The 24944-nt window shown below is 39.8% G+C and overlaps 1 protein-coding gene across 1 annotated transcript; it reads left to right on the forward strand.

The window, feature by feature from the left end:
- Positions 1–445: 445 nt before the first annotated feature.
- On the forward strand, positions 446–24091 carry tshr (thyroid stimulating hormone receptor). Its single transcript, XM_020633466.3, has 10 exons — positions 446–881; positions 8348–8419; positions 9407–9481; positions 12440–12514; positions 13140–13214; positions 13799–13876; positions 14395–14463; positions 16025–16102; positions 20527–20715; positions 21181–24091. The coding sequence occupies exons 1-10, from the start codon at positions 715–717 to the stop codon at positions 22637–22639; spliced, it is 2337 nt and encodes a 778-aa protein (XP_020489122.1). The 5' UTR covers positions 446–714; the 3' UTR covers positions 22640–24091.
- Positions 24092–24944: the final 853 nt, after the last annotated feature.

Raw genomic sequence — 24944 nt, forward strand, 5'->3', positions numbered from 1 at the left:
CTACATTGTCCAAAGTGATGTGTTTGCGCCAGTGCTGCCGCTCTTCAGTAAGTAAACTAATGCAACAAAGTGGAGGGGAAAGAAAGAACAACATAAATGTTAACAAGAAAGGGGGGGGGGAAGAAAGTGCAGTTAAAGTAAGTGAGGTATAAGAGTAGTAATGACAACATTATGTTGTGTTCACCTATCATTTACATTATTTTCTGGAAAAATAATAATTTTCTTCATAGCTTAATAGCCTACATTATAATATTAAATGATTAAAATAGTGGGCCTTAAATGTTGCTTGTGAGACCTGTAGTTTACAACGTACAATGCACTACGTGTCGCTAAATTGAAAAACATGGTTTATGATTGGAAAGGAGAGAAACTGTTCTCAAGTCTAACACAAGAGTGCCTCAGAAGTCAACCCTCCCTTCGAGTTGAAGACCACCTCCAAACCCACCACAGAGCTGCAGCTGTCCGTCCTACACACAGCATCCACACCTTCACAACCTCTCACAGACTTCTGAGGCCCTGCAGAGGAAACTTAGCTCAACACTGTAGTGCTGCCTCACTGCATCTACCTGCGGATTACAAACCACAAACAATGATCTGAGCCCAGGCATCCTGATTGTGAAGGGGAAACTACTGTTTTGTTTTGTTTTACTATTAAGAGTTGAGACTGAGGTATTAGGGGACAGAGCCGACCCTGACAGCGAGCAGCTCTCCAGCATGCAGGTGATCGCATGTGCGTTGTTTACGCTCCTCTTCCTCTCTATCAGCGCCGAGTCGGAGGCTGACTTCTGCCCCAAGGGCTGCAAGTGCGAATGGACGACTCTCACGATCTTCTGCATGGATATTGATATTCTCCCCAGGTTTCCAGCAAGCATGGAGACACTGTAAGTAGGCGTACAGAACGCATCTGTAAAAACGATTCTGCTGGGTGTTTTTCATGCATTTTGAATGTAAAATGGCTCTTAACCCCGAGGAAAAATCATTATAATCTCATGAATATTACTTCAAAGTGCTCCCAGGGGGACCAAGGCTGTCTGTGATGTTAAGTAGTTATTCCATTTGAAGGTATTCTTTTTCGTCTATTATAGTATTACTAACAAGCTGTGTCCCAGTTGTCAGTGCGACTTGTATCCCAGATGAAGTGTGAGGATATAGGCACACATTTACAAATAATCGTTAATATTGACATGTTGTTTTAATGACATAATGACTTATTATTGCCATTTGGTAAAAGATGAGTTGAACAATATATCCATCATTATGCAAACGTATGTAGGCCTGACTAAACAGAGGAAAAACTTTTTTCAAACATAACATTTATGATAATCATTTTTTAATCTTCAGGCCTACCTGTCCTTCACCAATACACATTTACACAACATTGCCTAAGAGTTAAAGTAGCCTATTAATTGTCACCATTTCATGCAACAGAATTAGTGTACTGAAGATACCAGGATGATGGAAAGACAGCTACAGGGAAGATAGAGGAAATACTTAGAAAACAGACCTCCAGTTTGAAAACTCTGAAAAGGCTGCAGGGTATTTATGCCAGTGCCCATTATTATGAATATGCACTATGGAGACAGGAGATATTTTAAACAATCCAAGATAAATAATTAGATTACCTTATTTTTATTCTAATGCATAAGCTTCACTTGCCTTAACATTTTTTTCCAGCAACAGTCATATAACTGTATAATACTACAATCAAGGCTGCACCAGTGATTATTTTTAGGATTAACTGGACACTCAGTATTTTTCAAATAACTGCTTAGTCTATAAAATGTCAGAATATTGTGAACAAATTTCCTAATGATTTCTGAGAGCTCAAGGTGACATCTTTAAGTGTCTAATCTTCTCTGACAAACCCCAAAAATTCAAAGATGAAACCTACAGTAAAATGCAGAATAAAGTGGAAAGAGCAGCAGGACGTTACTTCTTCTTTCTCTCATGTACAGTATAGATGATATATTGTGGCTCAAAGATAAAAACATTGTTAATACCATTAGAGTGCAGTACAGGCTATTGTGTTTTTGAATCCTTAAGCTTAGGGAACTTAAACAAACAGATATGTTTAAAAAGAGGGGGTGATCTGTGTGCATCTGCCGTCTTGTTATCTTGAGGCCCCAAAGAATCTGTGAAGAATCCTGGGAGCCGACATGATGTAATATGTCAGGGTCACGTCTGAAAAATGTAGCGGCGCTTTTACACATCCTAAATTGCTTAAGTACGGCGCGAAAATTATGCAACAGAGTGCGACCAGTTTGCTACGGCCTTGAGTGATGGAAACACATGCCCTTCAGAGGGACTCCGAGGCTTGTGTCAAAACATAGAAGTGGAAGAGTTAGAACGGGCATTTCATCAAATCCTTCATTCTTGGATAGTAACTCAGACAGTGTCATTGTAGAACCTGAACCTTGGGTGAGGTTATTGGAGAAATAATAGGGCTTTCCTTAATCACACTTATTGAGCATTTTACCCTAAAGATGTAGCAGTTTGTCATAAAGGGAGAGCCAGATGTATTGCATTGCACATTGTTCTTTTTCCACCTTAAATCTAAAGATATACGTTTGTTCATCTGCTGGGCAACAACAACAAATGTTCCAGGACGGGGGGGCTTGACTAATGTCAAATAGATTCCTTTATTAAAGGTCTTGACATCATCACATCAACATTTCAATTTGTCCAATACTTCGGTTTCACAAATAATATTCCCATCAGCCTCAGCTTCACACTGTGTTTAGTTCTAGTTCAATATTTATGAGTCAATAGATTCTTACTTATTAAGTGCCAAAACAAATCAAAACTTTTCTCATGACAGTTAACATTACGAGCAGGTCTATACCATACTTCTTCTTTTTAACATCATTTACTGTGCCGCTTAATCCTAGTTTGAATTTTTTTTTTTTTTTTTTTTTTTAAGTTTACACATTTTAGGATGCTAGTAAGCTAAGAATCCAAAAAGGAATGTGCTTTAAGTGAGTTCCTGCAAGCTTTTCAGGATGCTGATATTTGCTTTGCTGTAGCAGGGCTATCTTGTTAAGAGGGAGTGTTTGTGTAATAGTAAACGTGGAATTCCCAAATTATCAAGTGGATTACAATATTGACACTTGTTACTCTTTCACAGACCTCTTCACTTGCACTGCTGTTTGGCGTATTAATTAAATATTAAGGAGAAGTTGAAGGTCACAAGCAATGTAATGATATTTTTCATTTCTGTCTTAGAATTTATTGGATCACCCTTTCATCAAACACCTCTTTGCATCACCTCCAACAGCACCCATCACATGAAATTATCTCCCGATCACTGCTCCGATTCTGTGCTCTAAAATATGAACTCACATTCCTGCCCAAAGTTTACCTAAAGCCCTGCAGGAGGATACAGAGACATGAAAGCATGCCACCAAGCACTGGGTTGTCATCCCTCCCGGAAAAAAAAAAATCTGCCCAATAAACCCGAAATAGACTTTGTATTGAGTGAGATGTCAGGTCAGACGAGGCATGAGGAGGTTAGGATTGTGCTGAACACACACACACAGAGGAATGGATGACCCTCCTGCCCTCACCAGGCTGGTGCAGAGCAACTTTATTCCTGACAGGTCTTGCTGAGGGCTCATTTGTGTTATTTGAATATCAGCTCATTTTTTTCTCATTACAGAATTCCATGAACTGGACAAATAAAACATCCATGAAGTTTAAGCAGGGACAATAACTGGTAATCGACTGATTTAGTAACCATACAAGGAGAAATAGATATTTTTGAAAAAGGCCAAACTGGACTCAAAATCCACCTGATTGGGACTTTGTCTTACGGTCAAAAAGGCATGAGAAAAGTTCTACGTTTCTAGAAATATAATCTAACTTCTACAGCAAGATCCATACCTCTCTCAGATACACAGTAAGTGATTTCATTCTTAACTCTCTGCCTGAAAGTCATTCAGTGCAGTTTTCAGAAGTGTTGCTCGTGGAGCTTCTTTTTGTGCTTTTTGATTTTTCTTTTTTTTTTTCGATACAATAGTTTACAAATTTTTATATTACGGGAAAAAATGTAACAAATCTAATTTTGTTATTGGAGAAAGATAATGTGCACAAGTGACCTTTTTGTAGTAAAAATATGGTTCAATAAAAAGTGAATGCAAAGCAGACATGTGTGCGTGTCTGTGTGTGAGTGTACATATGTGGACACTTAGCATTTGGAGTTCTTTGTGTGCGTGTGTGTGTGTGTGTGTGTGTGTGTGTGTGTGTGTGTGTGTGTATACTTGTGCAGGTTACTCCATGTGTCACTGGGAGTCAGGGAGGTGGAAAGGAAAGCACAGACACGCTTAAAAAGCCTGCGTAGCGTGACTCGTGACTGCGTCTGGACGTTGCATTCAAATACAATATTTACCTTTTACAGCACATTTCTCAAACACCCGGAGAGTTCCATTTGAGAATAATTAAGAGGGGAAAAAAGACTTCAAGGGAAGGAGGGAAAATATACAGCGGTTCCAGTCTTTTAAAAAAAACCTCAGAGTTCTTGGACCGATGCTTAAACATGTGATAAGTCGTGATATTTGCTCTCCCCTGACCTCACGTCTCATAAAACTGACTGATGAGTGAAATTCTCATGCTGTTTTCTGATTGGTTACAGATGAGGACTGGGATTAATTGTACAAAAAGAAATGGGGACGTTGGACATCATGAGATGAAGCTGAGATTACTGGAAGTACTGACAGTTGTCCAGCTAATAATTTGTACCGATGGCTCGTGTAATGGAAATTATTACTGTTACTTGACACTCTGCAATAAGTACCTCTTATGAGAAAACGATCTGATTTGACATATTACCTATGATAAAAAAAAATTAAAGATAAGGCATTGTGCATACACTTGTTATACCACTTTGTTTTTTCGTCATTTTGTTTTATAGAATATGAGATCAGAACACAAAAATGAAGAAAAAAAGGAACGGTGTCATGCATATCCAAGCATCCTGCAGACATATATGATTTTTTAACATTATTTCTTCATGCCACACAGAATCATACTGGAGAAAGTTGAAACGTGCTGCAGAATATGTAAGCGACCCTCTCTACTAGTCACCACAGACCATTACAAATCAAAATGCGACCGAGCCCGTAGTAAACACAGTTACGTTGTGCTGACAATGAATATTATGAATTATGTGGTTTCTACCCACTTCAAACTCAATATCCAACCTGTTTGTTTTCAAAGGTTTCTTTCCAAAATGACAAATTGGAGGAGTACTTTTCTCTTCAAACCTCTGAGATCGGCTCATTGGTCTTCTCCACACGCTCCAGAGGGAAAATGCATGCTGGTTATTTGGGTTTGAGCGTGGCGGCGAAATGCGGCAGTTCTTACAGAGGGTGTTTGGTGTCGAGGTCTGCTCTGTCTCCCTGTGTTTGTTTGACTTTGTCAAAGTGTATGCAGGGTCCCGTGCTCCTGTGTCTCCCGACTGACCCCCCACATATGAGTGAGATTTAGACTCAAGGGGTCAGATCTCAGCCTCTGAATTAGTCTGTTGTTCCCCTGAGAAACGGATGGTGCATGAGGATGGTAGCTAAGTCACTCTTCTATCACTTTTTTACACATGATACAGATGCTGTTGTGAGTTGAGAAAAGATGCAGTGGAACAAACTCTGGTTGTGCATCCTGCTGCAGGGTGGCCCTAGAATTCTACATGAAACCCTTGTGGCTCTCATCTTAATCTCCACACTATCATTATGCTGGGATTCATAAATCCACCACAACAAAATCTGAAACATGATAACAGGAATACCACATTTTAATTTTGAGGTTCCAGAGCCAACATTGACCATTTAAAATAAAGGCAGATTTTTTAGATACTCTTATTCTCTTTTGTTGATGCGAGTTAGACAAGAAGATAAATATCACTAATCATGTCACTCACTAAATATAAATAAACAGTCATTAGCCTGTTAGCTTGAGTTAAAAATGAATAAAACTGACAACATATGGAAATTAGCTAGCTAGCTAAATCTGGTACAAAGTATCTCTTCTCTTCTGAGACTAATGTTTTTTTTTGTACACTGTCCCTGATTCAAATAAATTAATAAACTTATCAGCATGTTTGATCTTGTTTGGTCAAATAATTCATGTCTTCATGGGTAAAAACAACAACTGCCAGGCGGTCAGCGTGGACTCAATAAAAACATTCTGCCTCTGACCAAGAGTGTCAAACACTAACCTGCGTAAAACAACAATTTGATGTTTTAGGGATTCTTGAAATAATATAGGCCTATGTGATAATTAATTAGTGATAAAAGTGTTGGAAGAAGTAATATTTCACCTTTGGACGGTGACAGGCTAGTTTTTTCCACATGTTTCTAGACTTTTGCTAAAGGCTTAGCAAGAAGGAAAAGAGTAACAAACTATTTTTTTATTATTTAAATTTCATTTTTTAGCAAATGATAATAAATAAATAATTTTCAGCTTCCTTCCCCCGAAAAAATTGCAGTCTGCTAAAAGGTGTTTTCCTGATGTTTTTATTTTATTTTCATTTTAAAGATTAACCTATCAACATACAACTTCACATTGTTCCTTTTATAAAGAGTGGGTATGAATTTTGTACCTTGGACAGGTTCAGGTTAACATCTCTCCTCTGCTTTTTTAGGATATTTATGCTAAGTTAAGCTAACTTGCTCCTGGCTATAGCTCTCTGTTGACCTATTGCTCTTCTTCTCTGGAAGATAAAAAAAAGACCTCTAAATTCCCCTGAATAAAAAAACGAAATGTTTTAAAGCACGCTTTTGTTTTATTCTGAAACACTTTTTCTTGTTTGAACTCAAACACAGAGGTTTGACTTGTTCATATATTGATTACACAAAGAAAAACAATATTTTAATCAGCAAGATGTATTTCCCTCTTTACCTTCTCAGTGACAAACCACTTTCAGTATCTTTGAACCTCTTATATTTTTACAACAGGCTATAAGGGGGTAGAGAGTCAGAATACCTGATTAAAAAGGTTATCTCCATGGCAACAAAACCTGTGGTATTTACAGTGAATATGTGACAGTGGGTAATACTTTTCCCTTAACTTTGGGGATGTGTGTGTGTGTGTGTGTGTGTTTGTGTGTGTGTGTGTGTGTGTGTGTGTGTGTGTGTGTGTGCTCGCGTGTGTGTTTGTGTGTTTGTGTGTGTGTGTGTGTGTGTGTGTGTGTATTTGTGTGTGTATCCCATGCTTATGTCCTAACTTTACTATCTGGACCATTGTCCTAAATAGACACAGACCTTGTTGTTCTTGGCTGCCTGCACAGGTCCAGTCTGATCCAAGTCTTTGTTTCTTTCCCCTCAATTCTAGAACGGGGGGTGGTCTGTTTTACCAATCTCATTTAGAAAAAACAACTTTCATCTTGCTGAGATTGAACAGTGGTGCTTTTATCTCTTCCCCCTTTTTCTCTTTTTTGACCTTCTCTTTGTCCTCCTCTCTCCATTTGGATCTGTCTGTAATAATTGGAACATTCAAAAGGCTAATATTATAAATATATACAGTAGATATGTGAAATCTATATTTTGATTACAGTCTTGAAATGCGAGGATAATCTTCAGCATTTTCACAATAAAAGTAAATTTATTCAAAAACATTTCTACAGTAGTGTAAAATTTGAGTGTTATATATCTATCTTTAAAGACTTCTTGGCTGACAGAACAGAAGATGTATTCCATGTGACATAACCTAAACATTGTTTTAGACATCACAGACATAGGACGGTTAGCTTAGCATAAACCCCTTCAAACAGGAGGAGAAAGTGTGGAGAAAGCACCACATCTAGAAACCAGCACCTGTAAATCAATATATAATGACATGATTTCTTATTTGTTTAGTCAATTAGTAACAGGTAACCTGACATCGGTTAGGTTAAGTGCAAGAACAACAATTTATATTTCAAAGGGGGGTTATGTGACAGACTGTTTCTGGAGATCAAATGCAAGGGAACCAGCAGTGACTCCAGATATTACTCCCAATCAGGAAATAGTCTCTTACACAACCCTTAAAAACAGCACAATTTGTTATTATCTTACAAACAAGATCTACTAGTTTTGATAACAGAGCTGTTAGCGGAAAATTGTTAGCTTCATACTCAACTGTTTCCAGTAAGATAAGCTATGTAGCCGACTGCTGGCTCCAGATATATGCAGACTTGAGAGTGGTATCGGTGCTTATCTAACTCTTGGCAAAAAAAGTGAACATATTCACCTCCCAGGTCCGAAAACATCCAGCCAATGCTCAAAAAGTTTTGAGCAACCTTCTAATAACAAAGAGCCAAAGCAGCTAATAAGCGTAAAAATGTCTTCGTTAAGACTTAACTGCCTTTTTTTCGAACCAGGTGGCTTTTGGAGACTCGCCTCTCGTCAGTGCCTGCAGATGCCTTTGCCAACATGGTCAACATTTCAAGGATGTGAGTAGCAATGTATACATTGGTATTAATCAACTCAAGCTCAGTACACAAGGTCAGGTTTTTAAACACAAATCCACAAATTTTCTTAAATCCACCTGCTTTCTTTCAATCGCTTTGCCAGAAAGTAGAACGTTTTCAAACTGCCCACCCTTTCCTTTCTGTCTCCCACCCAAGCAGATGATTTACTCTCTGTTTAGGATCACCACCAGCTCCTAATCACAGCTGGAAGCACTAAATACATTCCTTCAATAGGAATGTTGGTCATTTAACCGCAGCGGGGCTTGGACATCGACTAGGTATCCGAGCAGAGCTTTTTGGGTGTGTGGTTTTAGATTCACAGTAGAGGTGAAGTCTCTGTGTAGAGGTAAAATAAACACTTGATCCGGGGCTACTGAGTCGGACGTCTGCGTCCAAGTCATGCATGAAGGGGGACGGAGGTGGATTAGAAGTTGCCTGTAAGCCTCAAACAGCCACAAGTGCACAGACAAAATATTTCCTATTACTCTTAATGTTAGTTTTCCAGATAAAATGATAGACTGCATGGTTGAAAACTAACAAAATATCAGAGGCTGATAGTTCGTGTGGGGGAACATTGAGTCGACTTTATTAAACGGTGAGTAACAGCTACGATGATAAAGATATGAGTAAGTCTTTTTTAACTTTGCTGGAGAGAGCTATGATCATGGTTTATTTAAAGAGCGTACTTCTTACCAAGTAAAAATAAATGAGAGCAGAGTGACTGATGACTGTGTAATGTAGATGCGGGGTGCGTACCTGTAAAATAACCCGCGACTTCGGAGGCTTAAGAACAAGGTGGGTTGATAAATTCAGGAAATGGTTGCAGGCTTAGGAACATTTTTAAAGAAACTTTAAAAAAAAAAAATGGAATGTTTTGTTTGCACATGGTTAAAAAAAAGCCAGATATTTGATATAAAAAGGCAGTTTGTACATTAGATTCTGAATAAGCTGTGTGTGTGTTTCTTGCAGCCATATATCGGTGGATGTGACGCTGCAGAGGCTTGAGAGGCACTCGTTCTACAGCCTGAAGAAAATCACCAACATGTAAGTAACTCAAGGAGAAGGGCACGCTCTCTATCGATCATTATTGATTAGGCTGTTCCATTTGCCCCCTGGAGAAAGAAAAAGAAGCTTATGTTTTAAACCTTGAACAAAGCGAATGAAAGGGAAGGAGAAACACATTAGAAACTTATTTCTCTCCCACGCTCACCTCAGCTCACTGCTCCTCTTCAAAAGGGTTCAAAGAAGTTTGACCTCACTGACAATTCCAAAAAAAGAAAGAAGAAAAACCACCCTGTTGTGAGATTAGAACATTCAAATTAGATTAGAAACACTTCCATTCAAGATATAACTTATTTATCTGGCACATTATTACTACGCCTGGGTTAATCAGACAGTCAGAATGAGTCAGTATTTGGCCTTTCTCCTCGACTTTTTATGTTGCAGCTCTCGTTGAAGCAGCTCAGGGGAAAAATTCGAGCAAGGTGCACTCTATTCTCAATTATGGGATAGAGATTTATGGCTGAGGTTCCGGGTGGACCACACACTTTCCAGCAGAGAACCTTCTAGCACTTCATATATTACTGCAAAGCTACATGACTATGTGAAAGATTTGTTTCAGCTTCTTGTAATGTAGCAGTTTGTGTGTTAGCGGTTTGTTTCCACATTTATTACAGCATTAAATGTGGGAGCGAGCAACAGTTTGAGACAGTAGCTATAATTTACATCTTTAAGAATTAATTTGACATGACTTAATGAATGTGTGCACATCATTTGGCCGTTTTTTTAATTGAAATTATGCTTCCTGTAAGTCTTTTCTTATTAGCTGCTGAATTCCAGACATCCAAATACAGACAGAAACAATCATTCAGACTGCTCGCGGAGGGTTTTATCTTTGTCTTGGTGGTGTATTTTGGATCTCCGGGGCCCATTTGCTTCTGATTGGTGTGGTGCAGTGCCATACAGCAGATAATGGCATCTCTCAGGTTTCCTTCAGGGTCAGACACAAATTAATGCTGGGCTTCCTGTTGGCTGCTTGAGGCCGACAGCAGCTGTGGTTCAGGGACTGCAGTGGGAGCAGAATTCAGAGGGGGCTGGGTGAAGGTTGGATCATGCCAGCATCAAGAGAAACCACCAATGTCAGGAGTTCTGGTCTTTCTTTTTACTGGGAAGCAAAAACTGACAGTTTTACTAGCTTAATCTAAGTTTTGGTAATATTTTGGCATACAAATAGATGCAATAATTATGAATCTTTATCATGTAGTTATGGAATCATCAATAGACAAAGATTTATTTTCATAATTGATCATGTGGGGAAAATACATTTTTGTGTGTTTTATATTAACAGCAGCAGCAACAGAATTAATTAATATCTAGATATCTAAATATTATATAGCTGTGGTTGTGATGGGTTTGAGTTTGGCCCTGTTTCGAACAGATGACATGTGGAAGAAGCAGGTGGGTCAGGACAGTAGGATGGGCTGAATCATGTATATCAGCAGGAGAAAGTGGGGGGCAACATAAAGACCCTTCAGTTTGCGGATGGCTGACAGTCTTTGATGGCTCCTTTTTGGATGCCACTGGTATGCTAGTGGGCTTTGTCATCTGACTATTTGAGGTAAAGGATATGGGTAATGGGCTGATGCAGTAATTGGTGTAGTGTGTGTACAAGAATGTGCTCAATACACATCCCTGTGGTGCTCCAGTGTTAGTGGCTAGAACAGGTGATTTGGTTGTGCCGAGCTGCACTGAGGAACATGTGAATGAGGTGTATCAGGCAGGAGGAGGTGATGGCCTGATGTACCATGGATCATCAGAAGCCTCTGGAATTGGTTTAAAGCAGAGCTGAAGTCCACAAAGAGGATCATGACAAAGTGACATGGGAAGTCCAGGTGCTGAAGAAGGAGGTGCACGAGACAGGCCAAAGGGTCCTATGTGCCCCTCTCAGTCTTGTATGCAAATTGGAGGGGGATCCATTTCTGAGGCAAAAAAAATGGCAGAATGGGATTCAGCAGCAGCTTCTCCATGTACTTCATTATTAAGGATGTGAGAGCAATGGGGTGGTTGGGTTTATTGGGCCGAGGTTTTTTGGGTTAGGGATTATGGTAGCAGTTTTCCAGAGAGTAGATGTGGTGGCAGTGTGGTAGGATTCACAGAAAAGGTTCTATGCAAAGTCTATGCATTTCACACGGGTTTAATTGGGAATTGACTAATTTTGGAGCCAGCCTCAAGTGGCCAGTCAAGGAACTGCAGCCTATGGCACTTTCCAATTTCTTAGAACCCAGATGCTGCTAGACTTGATGACAAAATAGTTTTTTCTTGCCATTTACCTCAATGACTTTAGCATTTCAAAAAGACAAGACTCAAGAATCCAAACGTCTTTAGATAGATTAATTTAAATGAGCAGCCAAAGACACCTTTGCTAAAGAATAAAATGACCACCTATCACTCTAAAAAACCTTTAAGACTTTAAAACTTTAGAGTTGTGACAAAGATGTAAACTATTTGCCTTACCTCATGTGCTGCCACTCAGAAGTGCAGTTTGCTTGACAGACTATGTAATGGTTTTATTAGCAAATATAAATTTAGCTCTTGACATTTTAGTGTAGCTCTAGCCTTTTTACAGCAGCTCGAGGATGATGAACATCTCCCACTCAGAGACTTATATTGACGTCCGTCTGCTGGGCTCAGTGTGGTTTGCCAGGTGTGTGAAGAAGTGCCAACACACGTTTCAGAGAACCACATGTCTTCAGACAGCAGAGAGAGGTGTTCAGCCCAGGGCGGACCAGAGTAAACACACTAATGAAACACTAATTGGACTGTACTTCCGGCCCTGGCCGTCTACACCGAGTTTCCCCTCTTGCTCGCTGGCATGCACCTTGTCCTGTGCTGTCAGCAGGTTTCAAGACAGTGTGTGTTTCTAAATGAGTCTTTTACATGTGCTCCTAATTAGTTTTTGTTAATTTGCATCTTTAGTCAATCTTTCCTCGTCTCTTCTTTCAGAGAGCTACGCAATGCAAAAAGTCTGACCTACGTTGACCCAGAAGCCTTTAAAAATCTCCCAAACCTCAAATACCTGTGAGTATTTTTTTCTCTCATTGAATTCCACATACTGACACCATTATAGTAATCCAAAAAGATGAGTGGTTTATGCTTAAAATGCTTTAGTCTGGCAATAATTTAGACATTGCGATATTCTCGTAGCATTGTGCAGGAAGGACTGAGCTGTGCTTCATTTGAGTTTAATGCAGTGATACAGGTTAACTTCAGAAAACTGACTGCACACTCATTATGACTTAGAAGAAATTTGACGTGCTTGGCCTGAGAAGGGAAGTTGTCAGTCATCTGTAAATATTTGACTCTCTGCTACAAAATTATAGGTTGTTGTTTCCTTAATGTAGGCCACAGCTGTGTACTATAGCCCGATCTCATAGTTACTAAAAAGTCCTTAAAAGAATCTGAGGCTTGGAAGACAACTTGCTTGTTTGGAATCACAAATAAATATGCCAATAAACGAATGGAGATACTTTAAATGATGTCATCTGCAGAAATGTAAAGTTATTTTTGCATTTTCGATATGATCCCAAAAATTCACTACAACATAAAAAAATCCATAATTTTTCCGAACATGTGTAAAGAAGCTTGAAAAGCCTTCCTTTTTGTTTCACAGATGCACTGACTGTTAATATACTCTTATTTTCAGGGGAATTTTCAATACCGGCCTCACTTTCTTCCCTGACTTGAGCAACATCCGCTCTAATGACCAGAACTTCATGCTGTGAGTTGCTGTAACTTTTTAATCTGAGCACATAAATCAGTTTTCATCCTTGCTGAAGACACAACTTGTAGCAGTTTAATGTCAGCAATGAATCGCCATATTAATTCAGAGCCATTACTCTGACCATCATAAACCAGAGAGACTGTCAGTAAGACGATGAGCCATGATTTTCATGATCTACATTGTATACTGTTTAAGGAACAGAGAGATAGATGGGTGTTCGATGCCAAAAAGAGATTTGAGGTTTTTATCTTTTTTTGCAAATGTCAAAAAGAATAAAAAGGGATTTATTAAAGAGGGACACAACATTGATTTGGGGGAAAGTAATCTCAATTTTAAGAAATACCACCGCTAACAACTACTTCCCTTTTTAAATTGTCTAACTTGTCTTCAACATGTCACATCAGCAAGTTTGTACTTTGTGTGTCTTCTTGTGTTTTTATCTTTGGGTCAGTTAGCATCTTCCTTGTATAACTTCCTCCATTGTCACATCTTTGTATCATCCCCTTAATGTAGGCCATCTTATTTATATACAAAACCACTTCATTTAATATATATGCTATGTGTGGTGTGTTTTTTTGCAGGGAAATTGCAGACCATCCGTACATCACTGAGATTCCAGCCAACTCATTCCGTGGCATCACGAGCGACGTGCTGACGGTGTAAGTAATCTGCAAAGCATCCACATTCATCTACATACAGACACGTATATTTCTACATTACGATTGAATGTCCCTTATCCCTAAATTGAACCCAAAGCCTAAAATAGCCAAATGGGCATTGGCCAAGATGACCTCACTTTAAAAGTATGTCCTCACTCTGAACTCACTTGAATCTGCCAGAGATAGCAAAAAAAAACAAGTTCACAGAGACGGTCATACACAACATGCAATCATGTGTTGCATTTAGGTTTGGGTTTGAGGGAAGAGGGATTGCCATTTTAATCCCTAAAACGGCATGTTAAAGGAAATATTGGGTTATAGACCGCAAAATTACACAGACAGATAAAACCTCATTTTAGAATGGGAAATAAGGAGGTCTTTATTTCTGTCATTAGGCTGAAATGGATGAGGCTCATGGAGAAATATCAGCGGATTGGTTTATAAACCTTAGGAAACCCTTTTCGAGTGATGCTAATCAGTGATGTTTTCTTATATCAAACATTTACATTTTGTTCCAGGATGTTGTACGGTAACGGTTTCAGAGAAATCCACCATCATGCCTTTAATGGGACAAGGCTCGATCAAGTGTAAGTAGTTTTTGTTATATGGACAACAGTAGCACCTTGATTAATTGATTTGGTACCTGTTAAGACATTTTAAAATATTATTTTTGCTGTCTAGTTAAGGGTTTGATGAAAGGACTGATACCACAGTTTTGTCTGATTTTGTCTGTTTTGCTAAATATGCCATATTAAGCTTAGCCTAGCTTAAAGAAAAACAGCAGGAAACAGCAAGCCTTTCTCAATCCAAGAAAAAACTACCTAACAGCACCTCTTATGCTGACTTACTAAGGCATCGAACCACATGTACTTTTTATATAATTACGTTTTTTTTACCAGGTAGCCTATCACTTTTCCCTAGTCTTCTAATCAAGCTAGGCTAACATGCTGCATGCTGTAGCTTCATATTTAGCATACACCTAGCATCATCTAAACCTCGGGAAGAAAGCTAATATGTAGAAGCATTTTCTGAACAATTCTGTTCACTACGCACTGACTAATTAAAAAATCTGCCATACTGTATAATATTAGCCGTGTTATGGCAGCGTTATGTGAATATTTTTCATTTGATTTGTTTCCCCTTCTGTAGCTTTCTTTCTTTGGAAATCATTTTTTTAAAGAGCATTTATTTTTTATCCAGTGTATCCAATATTTCACAAGGTCACCAAAATCAGTTGATTAAGAGGTCGTACATTTCTCCAAAAATTAGGCTGCTCTGTGTAAAGGCTGGATTAAATCGTTTCTGACATCTGGCATGTGTTTTTCTTTGCCCCAAGTTGCTCTACAAAAGAAGCAGGAACACTGTTGGGTCTATGCCGTCTCATATGTTCTCTAAAACGGCTCGAGCCCAACTCTTGATTAGTAAGCCGGAATTCTCATGGGAAAAATGTTTCCGATAGTGGGTATGAGGAAGTCTGCATTATGAGTTTGACTCTACACTCAGTGACACTGGACCCTCAATCTGTGTCAGACTTGAAGAAATCAATTTCACACTCATATTCAATTACCTCAGTGGGATAAATTATGAGACAAGGGTAAGAATGTCTTGCCTTCCCTCTTTTGATGCAACATGTTTTCCTTTTTCTTGTCTGGTCCTGGTCCAGTATCCTACATATTCAGGATATGAGATATTAATGGTATTACTTTTATTCTTTTGCAACACCTACACACATCGTTATAAGAGTCTAATTTAGCCATTGCTCTGTGACTAGTGAGACTTTGCACGTTGTTGTTTATGCTGGCTCCTGCTCTGCTCTGAGGAGAGAACTGATCCCAGTTCAGCCTGACCAAGAAAAACACACCCCTTACAGGTCTATTATCCTTATTAGATTTAAGGGATTGGGGGAGATGTGTAGTGAGGGAGCAGTGTGTTAAAGGAGTAGGCCACCACGTCGTACACCGTCTAATTTAAATCAACAACCTGGTTGAGACCTTTTCTGTCATGTTTCACCCCTGAAATGAGAACAAATAAACAGAGAAATGTGCAGTGATGAGGGGTCGGCAGAATATCATGCCTCACCTCTGTCAGTCAGACTGAAATATGAAGAATAGCTTCCCTCTCAACAAACTTAACTTTTTTCTTCTCCAGTTACCTTCACAGGAATAAATATCTTACCAAGATGGATGACAGGGCTTTTGCAGACACCATCAGCGGCCCTCTGCTTCTGTAAGTACATAGAGGGTTTAAAATTTGAGCCTCTGTTATCAACTGCGTTTGCAATTAAATTCATTTATTACTCACACACAGGCTGCCTTAAACATATCCATTACACGGCTGTGTTGAATACTTGATTCTGATTGGCCAGTTATGCAAAGCAACGGTCTGCTGTCCCTCGATAGATCACCGTTGTTAAGAACAAACTGTTACTACGAAAACCAGATGGTTGCTAGGGACACAGCTCTTATCGTAAACTCTTGAGGACTAACTGATATCATATCAATCCATAGAAAGAAGTCCGGTTAATTTGACATGAGTCTGTTCACTGATGGAAAAAGACAAAGGAAAGGATAATAACAGAGGAGAGAGGTTTATAGATGCTAAAGCTGCAGGCCATGACAGAAAACTCCACAAAACTGAAGATGGCACATGAAGTTAACAGGCAACAGAACATGCTTTGGGTCACAGCGATGTTTTTACAGACTGGTGAATAAAGAAAATGAACCGACTTCAACCATGATGAGGCAGAAAAACTCAGTCAGGTGCTTCGCTGATTCAAGATCTTGTCCACATTATCACTTCCCAATCTGTGGAAATTTTAAGTTTTATGTGAGTAATAAAATCTATTTTAGCTCATTTTATGAGCATTTTTTCCAACCCATCTCCACTCGAATGAATTAGAACGAACGCACCATAATTAAGCACCGTTAAGCGCAAGCGGCAGACAAAATTGTCCTTTGCTCGAGCTGCAATTGCCTGTGGCCTGTATTGTTGTGTTAGCAGGCTAATGCTAACACACTTTGGTTAACTCATAGCTTCATATTCCACATAAATGTACACGGAATGAGCGTGATCTGAAAACACTTCCATGGCATCCATATAAGCAGTGAGAAAACTATTCTTCTTTTCTCTAGTCCTTGACTAAAACAGCTTTATACTCAAGGCCGTCCCGTCCATTTAAACATGATGTAAAACTGCCGGGACGCTTGCATCTCACTCATTATAGACAGTCATGACTCAGAGAGACATTTACATAGGATATACTTACATTTCTGCTGTATTTATGTGTCAAATGTCGAACATTCTTCCTTTAAGTAGCCGTGCAATACACGGGGCAATATATTCAGCAGGTGGTTATTGGGAAGGGAACCCCAACAGACTAAAGACTGACACTAACTTCCTTTTCTCCTAGTGAGACTAAGGGTTTTAACTGAGCTGCATTCATTAATGTGAAGCTTTGTGGTTCTTATCAGATTTAATACATCTACGGAAAACTGGAATTTGTTGTCAAAATAGTATTTGTTTCGGGTCTTTGTGTTATCCATGTTAAGCTTATTAGTGGGCTTACTGTTGCTTTTCTTTACCAAACACAAATTAAAGTGGTATCAATATTCTTATCTTACTCCAAGCAAGAAAGCAAAGTACGATAGGTTTAATTCTAATTTAAAAACTCAAAGCCTATTTATTTAAAAAAAAAAAAAAAAAAACCTAGTTTGATAATAAGCTTCAAAAATGCTGTCATTACAAAAGTGCAGACCGCATAACTTGTATGCAAAGGTGGATTGTATATCATGAAAGGGCTGAAATCATTCCTCCGCAGCTGTGTCTTCGGCCAGGAAACCTGAAACACATTGTGTGCAAGCGTGTGAGGGACATTTCTTTGATACTGTCGTTTTTCTTTAATGCTCTGAAGGATTTCAAAGCTGACTTCCCGTTTTTACAGGTGTCTGATGCTGAAACCCTCTACCACGGCTATCTAGTTGCTGTGAGGACTCTGATGTAGCCATTAAGTGTCAGGTTTAGTAAATGTGTGTGTGTAGGACTTCTTCCTCTGAGCAACCTGTCCTGAGTTAGGTCACCTCCATGAGGTCATGGGCTAAACATCTGCGAATTACTAAATCAGACTCACACTCAGACTTTCAGCTGTTTTTTTTTTTTTTTAAACTGCCTTACACAATGTGCCCCGTGAGAGGGGAAAAGGGCAGAGGACAGAGAAGTGAGGAAAGCAAATGGGACTAAAAAAGAACAATTGGAGCTCTTGGCAAATTTTGGATGGTTCAGCTTGTGTTTCTTTTATTTAATCAAATTAATCTGCAGATGCTATGACTAAGAGTTTTAATGGGTTAGAAAACTAAAGAAAGAAAGAGAATACTTGACCTCTGCTTGGCCCCTGGAAGGGGGGATCGACACAATGTCCTAAAAACAGAATCACACAGGATGTTGGTGAGATTGTCGATTCCCTGCATATCTTTGTCCCGATGAGGTTGAACTGGCTTTCGCATGACAGCCTAATGCAAGAAATACCACGTGTAATTGTTTAAAGATGAAGGAAGAGTGAGGATCTCACTGTAAGAAACAGATGGAGGGTGTTATTTAATCCATCTATGAACTCTCAGGTCTCATCATGTCATAGCTCTGCAAAAAGGTTTGCTGATGTTTATTGCAGAGCGTACAACTGTATGTAACACATGGACATAGTCTCAGTGGTATCAACCATTGGTTTTCTGAAGCGGTGTTATGAAGCCCTATGATGACAGTCGCCATATTGGTAATAACTCTATCTTACTTTATTTATTTGAAATAAACAAAAGATACTTGTGCCATAATCGAAGGATAAGTGCTTAATGAAAAAAAACCTTGAGTCTGCCTCTGTATCACATGGTAAATGGTAAATGGACTTCCAACTACTCAAAGTGCTTCTACACCACATGTGACACCCACCCATTCACACCCTTTCACGCACAGATGATTGCTATGTAGTATCATCCATCAGAAGCAACTAATGCCATTCATACACCGCCACTGAAGCAGTGGGAGAAATTCAGGGTTAAGTGTCTTGCCCAAGGACACATCAGACATGTTGCTCAGCAGGGGATTGACCCCTTAACCTTCCAGCTGACAGGCGACGACTCTACCAACTGAGCCACAGCTGCCCTTAGTTAACAGGGCAACCTGAACAGCACACCACCTTCATAAGACCCAGGCTCCATTTATGCGAGATAGCCAGGTATTGACACCAATACTAAAAACCTCTATCAGACCCTCCTACAGCTTTGACCAATAAAGAGATAAGATATATATGCGTTTGTTTGAACAAGTTTTTAAATGTTGATTTCTGCTGTAAAAATGTGGCAAAACTTGAGGAACTGCAGCGTTTTGCAGCTCAGCATTGGCTTCATGTTTCAACACCAGAGGTTGCCACTTGTTCAAGAGTCTTAAAAAAATGTTGGTTTACTTCTTCAGGTAGCTGGATGAAAACAAAATCATTCAGTATAATTAGTAGTGTAAAGTAAAAAGAATCTGCTGAAGATCAGCTGTTTCAGGGACCTCATTTAGATTTGTACATGGCCTCAGCACTCCATACACATAACAATTAGTCACATTACATTCCTTACATCAAGACAAAACCATGAACGGTACTCTCAGCATCACATAGACCTTATCTGTCTGCCATGAAAGATAAAATGTTCACAAGGGGCAGCACCAAGGTTACAATTCAACATTTAACAAACTACACTGACCTGTGCCTAGGCCTGCAGTGGACTTAACATTCATTGCTGCAATGATGAAGAAATGTAAGAGGCAAATGGTCTGTGTTTATACAGCACTTTTCTGGCTTTTGTACAGACAATATATTTACTCAATCTTCCCAGGGATAATGAGTCATTTCCAGTTATTTTCTTAACTTAATTATCTTGTACCTCCAGGGTACAGAATTGACTTACCTCATTAGTGTGGGCAATGCATGTCTTTGTCCGACCAACAAGCCTGTTGTTTTGTTTTCTAGATGGCCCAAAATTAGCCCGTTATCATAAGACGAAAGGCTTTGTTATCTTGAGATAACACAATAAATAAATATGTTATAATGGGAAAACCAGCTTTGTTATGTTATCTGGAGATAATGAGAGCAATAAGTCGAGATCTTGAGAAAATCAACAGGAAATAACTTGTTACCCGGGGACAATGGAGTAAAAAGGTGAGTGATGAATGCATGGTAGCTTGGTGCTATGGTACTTTAGACATCTCAAGACATTTTTACTGTTCTTGTCAACATTCACAAAGTGAAAGTGCTGATCGGGACCTAAACACACCAATGCCTTCAGGAGCAATTTAGGGTTGACAGGAGTTTAATTTAGGGTTGCTGAATACACAGGAGCATCTACCTCTGAGCCTCAGCTGCCCCAAGAAGAGTGAAGCAATGCAGTCTGCGAAAGTATTACATTTCATAATTAGTTCAGATATTTTTTTATCTGGCAGAACACAAAGAAAGCAACATGCTGATGGACAACAGGAGAAAAACATGCTTATTAAAGACTAAGTCAAAAAGTCTTAGAGTAGACTTGAGAGTCATTAAATCAGGGGCGTCAATCTGGAGCCATTTTATGTTTACTTATTATATCCTCTGAGATGAATGTATTCCCTTTCTGTCTTAGAGACGTGTCCGTCACAGGGGTCACCTCCCTGCCAACCACAGGCATGAACTCTCTCAGAGAGCTGAAGGCGCGCAATGCTTGGGCCCTCAAGAAACTGCCTCCCATCAAAACATTCAAACACCTGACTACCGCCAACCTCACCTATCCAAGTCACTGCTGTGGCTTCAAAAACCTCAAGAAGAAACGAAGGTGAGCTTTTTTCAAATGTAATTCTGCATTATGTATTCATTACAGGTACTTAAGAGACTCGTAAATGTCAAGAGGAAGAAAGTGAGTAAAAGTCAAACAGAGTCAAATAGAAAGCTCTGGTAGTCTGTGTTTTCATTATATTTGAACAAACTACCTAAGTGACCGAATAGCTACACTTGTATGATGTGGATTTTGGCAAGGATTGGATTAACTATTTGCCCTGTTTACCTATAACTCCTTTCAGTGCTGCCATAATTAGTGTCAGTCATTGCTGTTATTTTAGGAAGAAGGTTGAGCCCCACTAATAATGACTCTCAAAACAGAAATCTCTTTTCCTCAACTGGATGTATAATTTATTTGCTTTGACATTAAGCACCGGCGAGGAAGAAGCCAGGTGTGTTTTTGTATAATAAAGTAGAATAGATGGACTCAATCTTCTGTGTATTCTTGTGTGTGTGTTTTCAGCTTTTGGGATTACAAGGTGTGTAACCTGTCCGTTTTCCAAGACCAGCATCACAAGCGCTCTGTGGGACCCCTCAGCTTGCCTTCCCTCCAAGGGGACAGCATGCTGGAAACCGTCCCAGACGATGAGCAAAACGATGAAGGCCACAAAGAGTCCCAGCAAAACTGGAGGAGAGGCGACTACCATGGCAGCCTCCATTACCAGGCTTACTTCGGGGGCCTGCCAGATGAGGATGTGGGTTTTGGAGAGACCCTCAAGAACCCCCAGGAGGACACCAGCCAAGATTTTAACAGTCGCTTACTCGATTATGTGGTGTGTGATGAGGGAGAGGAGGTGGCGTGTGCACCAGTCCCCGATGAGTTCAATCCTTGTGAGGACATAATGGGTTTTGGCTTCCTGCGAGTTTCTGTGTGGTTTGTGAGTCTGCTGGCTGTTCTGGGAAATGTTGTGGTGCTGTTGGTGCTGCTCACCAGCCACTACAAGCTCTCAGTCTCCCGCTTCCTTATGTGTCACTTGGCCTTTGCGGACCTGTGCATGGGCATTTATCTGCTGCTTATCGCCTCTGTAGACCTCCACACACGATCTGAGTACTTCAACCACGCTATAGACTGGCAGACGGGTCCTGGCTGTGGACTTGCTGGGTTTTTCACGGTGTTTGCCAGTGAGCTTTCAGTCTACACATTGACGGTGATCACTGTGGAGAGGTGGTACGCAATCACCTTTGCTATGCGACTGGACCGTAAGCTACGTCTGCACCATGCGGCAGCAGTGATGCTTGGCGGCTGGATCTTCTGCCTACTCCTGGCTTTGTTCCCTTTGGTCGGGGTGAGCAGTTACCAGAGGGTTAGCATCTGTCTCCCAATGGACACTCAGTCCACAGTGGCCCAGGTTTACATCTTGTCAGTTCTGGTCCTCAACATCCTTGCCTTTCTGGTGATCTGTGCTTGTTACATCAAGATCTATTGTGCAGTGCACAACCCTCACTACCGATCTGGATCCAAGGATACCAACATCGCCAAGCGCATGGCTGTCCTCATATTTACTGACTTCCTGTGTATGGCTCCTATCTCCTTTTACGCCATGTCAGCTGTTCTGGACCGGCCGCTAATCACCGTGTCCAACTCCAAGATATTACTGGTGCTCTTCTACCCGCTAAATTCCTGTGCCAACCCGTTCCTCTACGCCATCTTCACCAAGGCTTTCAGGGGGGACATATTCATCCTCCTCAGTAAGATCGGTCTTTGTCAGCAGCGAGCACAGCTGTTCAGAGGCCAGACAGTGTCCTCGAAGGGCAGCAGCGGGACATCTCAGGTCCGCAGAGACAAGGATAAGTTTAGAAAAAGTGGAAGAGGAAGACAGGAAGAGGTGCCCATCAACCTGAAGAAGTGCTGTGGACATACCTACCACCAACCCGTCTGCCAGAATACGAGTCATGAAGGGAACCAGAGGCTGAACACGTGAGCCAAACACCAGCTGGAGGTAGCTGAAGCAAGACAAGTTCAGGTGGGAGAGGAGAGGCCTTGAAGTGTTTGTGGACAGACCTGCTAGGATATTTAACAGGGACGTCCAGTATTCTGTATCTGCTTCAACTCTCAGGCCAAGTTCAGCTGTTTTTACAATTTCGGCTGTGACGATTTTATGATTCCAGTTGTCCAGTTTTCTGAAATATGAGCCGAACTTCATCTAACTTATGAGCCTTTCTATTTGAAGGGTCTGGCTAGAACAAAGCTATTTAGAGGACAAATTCTCAAGATAAAAACTCAGATATAGGAACATAAGTATGAATAACATCAATCTTTTCAGCATCTTTAATTATATGCTTAACTTTATCTTTAATTATGGCCACACAATATTGCATTGATAGAAAAGGAAATATAACAGACTTTTTATGGCTATAGTGAGGAGCCATATTTATACTTGGTCATTGTGTTTAAGGACAGCCTGCTGGCTCAGTGCGTTCATAGTGGAAACTTTATCAAATATATGGATGGATAAAAACACTGCACTTCCATAGTCTTTATGCTTTATAAATACACAGTAGTGTTTGGTGGTTTATGGACAAAAATGGTACTATTCTTTGTAGGGTTATGGTTCGTTTGTAGTTTTCTTTTTGATTTATAAACAATATAGCAGGGTATGTGATGTTGAGAAACTGTGTTATTATGGTGCAAATTATGTTGTGTATACCTTCACCATATTGATGTAAACCTTCTTGGCTATATAAAAAACGTGTACTTGAGTTTGTTTTTATATTGCGATTTTTTTTATGGAACCAAATGCCATTACTTTAAATGTTCACATTGATTTAAAAAAAACAGTTTAAAGAGCTACGTACTCATCTCCAGAGAGCAACAAAAGTAAACACAAGAAATATTTGGATTATTAGCAATTTTCTACAAATTACTGACAGGCATGATAATCTCAAATATATACCAAAAAAGCTGTGTCTCTCCTCTGGAATGTCATGGTTGTTTTTCTTGCATGGTCGTGATATTTTTCCATCCTCTCACGGAAACATGTGACTTATACAATCAGCAGAGATAGCTTTGCCTGCACTGGGGGAGCTTAAAGCAAATACAACTGAGGCACGTTTGAGTAGCACCACTTTGACTTATGCAATATTGAGCTATTATGAGTTAAAGGACACCCTCTTCCAATGGCAGCTTAACATCTGGTTAGCATTTCATCTTCTGGGTGACATTTTTCAAGGCAACATACAGATGAACTGGAGGGACTTTCCAGGAAAAAGGGATAATTTCAGACCTTTTTTAATTTTTCTTCCAAATCTGTCAAGAAGATATTTGACCAGACTGCAAGAGAGTTTGACTTGGTGTTAAGAAGGGGTACAATATTCCCAAATCCATATCACAATAATGCACTCTCAAAGCATCAGCAAATTTGGAATGGGGCAAACCTCAAGAATGGAAGAACTTAAATAACTTTAAAGTTGAAAATATTAAAAATGGCACCTTCTCGCTGTGTTCCAGACTTGACTCACTCTGTAAATTCTTAACAGACTAACAGGACATTATTTTCAGCTGAATGTTTTCCACAGCTTTATGTCTATCTCCTCCAATCACGCATTTACAACAATCCAGTGGTGACCCTTCAGATGCTAAGCACACAGACTTGGAGTATGATGTGGCTGGCTGCATTTGTAAGGGCCCCTCCACTTCTACTGCCAGTTAGTCTTAACTCAAAGTTCATGCTTGTTTCACAAGTGTTTGTATGTCAAGGTTGATAAAAATCAAAATCACTGCACACTTACGTGGGATACTTGGTAAATACAAAGAGAACATTGGGAGTCGTGACATACTGGTAGAGGCGTCCAAGACTGATACTCCATTTAGAATTCATGAAATGATCAAAGGTTATTTCAAAGCCAACAGCATTATCAAACCGAATATCAATATTTAAAGGTTAAAAGCACATAGGTTTTCAATCTAACCAATAGTCAGAAAAGGCCGAACAAACTGATAGAGACAAGGACAGGATTTATTTTCACATTCATTATGTAGCTGATTCTCAGGACTGCCTGATCATTCCTTTCCCGGTATTTCAAATAAACCCATCCCTGAGCCATTCCTCAAATAAGCAGGGCAGGGCCAGATAATGCACCTCACCTCGCTAACACCAGATAAGGTTGCTCGAGTCAAATATGGTGGGAAAGGAATCATGAGAATGACTGAACAGAGTTTCCATTAGGAAAATTGAAAGAGCCTCTGCTGCTCAGAGGAGCTCAAAGTCAACGAGTATCCAGTCAGGT

Source organism: Labrus bergylta, chromosome 15 (genome assembly GCF_963930695.1).
Source record: "Labrus bergylta chromosome 15, fLabBer1.1, whole genome shotgun sequence".
Classification (NCBI taxonomy): domain Eukaryota; kingdom Metazoa; phylum Chordata; class Actinopteri; order Labriformes; family Labridae; genus Labrus; species Labrus bergylta.